Source organism: Suillus bovinus, assembly GCF_016758785.1.
Source record: "Suillus bovinus strain UH-Sbo-P2 chromosome Unknown EDB93scaffold_117, whole genome shotgun sequence".
NCBI classification, from domain to species: Eukaryota; Fungi; Basidiomycota; class Agaricomycetes; order Boletales; family Suillaceae; genus Suillus; species Suillus bovinus.
In genome coordinates, this window is record NW_024542173.1 from 1 (window position 1) to 836 (window position 836).

At 47.6% G+C, this 836-nt stretch overlaps 1 protein-coding gene across 1 annotated transcript; it reads left to right on the top strand.

The window, feature by feature from the left end:
- Positions 1–61: 61 nt before the first annotated feature.
- Positions 62–524, top strand: EDB93DRAFT_1265758 (uncharacterized protein; the record flags this gene model as incomplete). Its single annotated transcript, XM_041454238.1, has 2 exons — positions 62–327; positions 374–524. The coding sequence occupies exons 1-2, from the start codon at positions 98–100 to the stop codon at positions 522–524; spliced, it is 381 nt and encodes a 126-aa protein (XP_041301706.1). The 5' UTR covers positions 62–97.
- Between the last annotated feature and the right edge of the window lie 312 nt (positions 525–836).

Below are 836 nucleotides of genomic sequence, written 5' to 3' on the forward strand. Positions count from 1 at the left end.
CGACTTTGCTCGTCTTCATTTGTTGTGAAGAGCTGTCAGGCTAGACTGCCTGAATATAAATGTGTTCCTCTGTACGTGTTAATGTTTGGTTTGTGAGATGGTATCCTTAATTTTTTCTAGCCCCTCATTGATGACTATGGTACCTACACTTATTGCATCTTCCATCGGAGCTGGCTGGGCACCACAATCACGCGGTACACTGTCTGACCCTGCTCATTATGATCCCTCAAAGTCCTCTGCTGCTTTCTTGGAAGGCGAGCTCCAAATTCATCCCAATACCAAGCCAGATGATGCACTGTATCGCACAAAATGGGGTGATGGCATCATGTGCGTTGTCTGTTGCGGTCGAGTTGTTCTCTATGCTGACGTGTAGGTTTGCAGCTTTGATAGTGACTGTTACGACTTGGATGGTATCTGTTGGCGACGCTCAAACAGAGCTTGTGTCGTCAACGGTCTGTGGACGTCCTTGGGCTAGCCCAAGGTTAGGGGTCGTACTTGGCGTGTCTTCGGCAAGTACGATTTAACGCCTATGTCCAAATCGGGTAGCTTATGTCACGCGGGTGCGAGACAATAAGCTATATCGGCCTAGGCTTACGACACCCGAAGGTTAATCGTAAGGATCGTCGTTAATTAGAAGGACAGAAGTCCGACTAGTTAACAGGGGCTTTGCTCGTCGACGAAGTCGATGAGTAAAGATCGAGACTATAGGCTTATCTGCGAAGAGCAGATAAGAAGATAGAATATAGACTGCTGGCGAGGCAGAAGGATCACTCTGGTGAGAGTAGGAGGTCAAGAACCAAGTAGATTCAAGTTAGGGAATATGGTACATGGTAGCG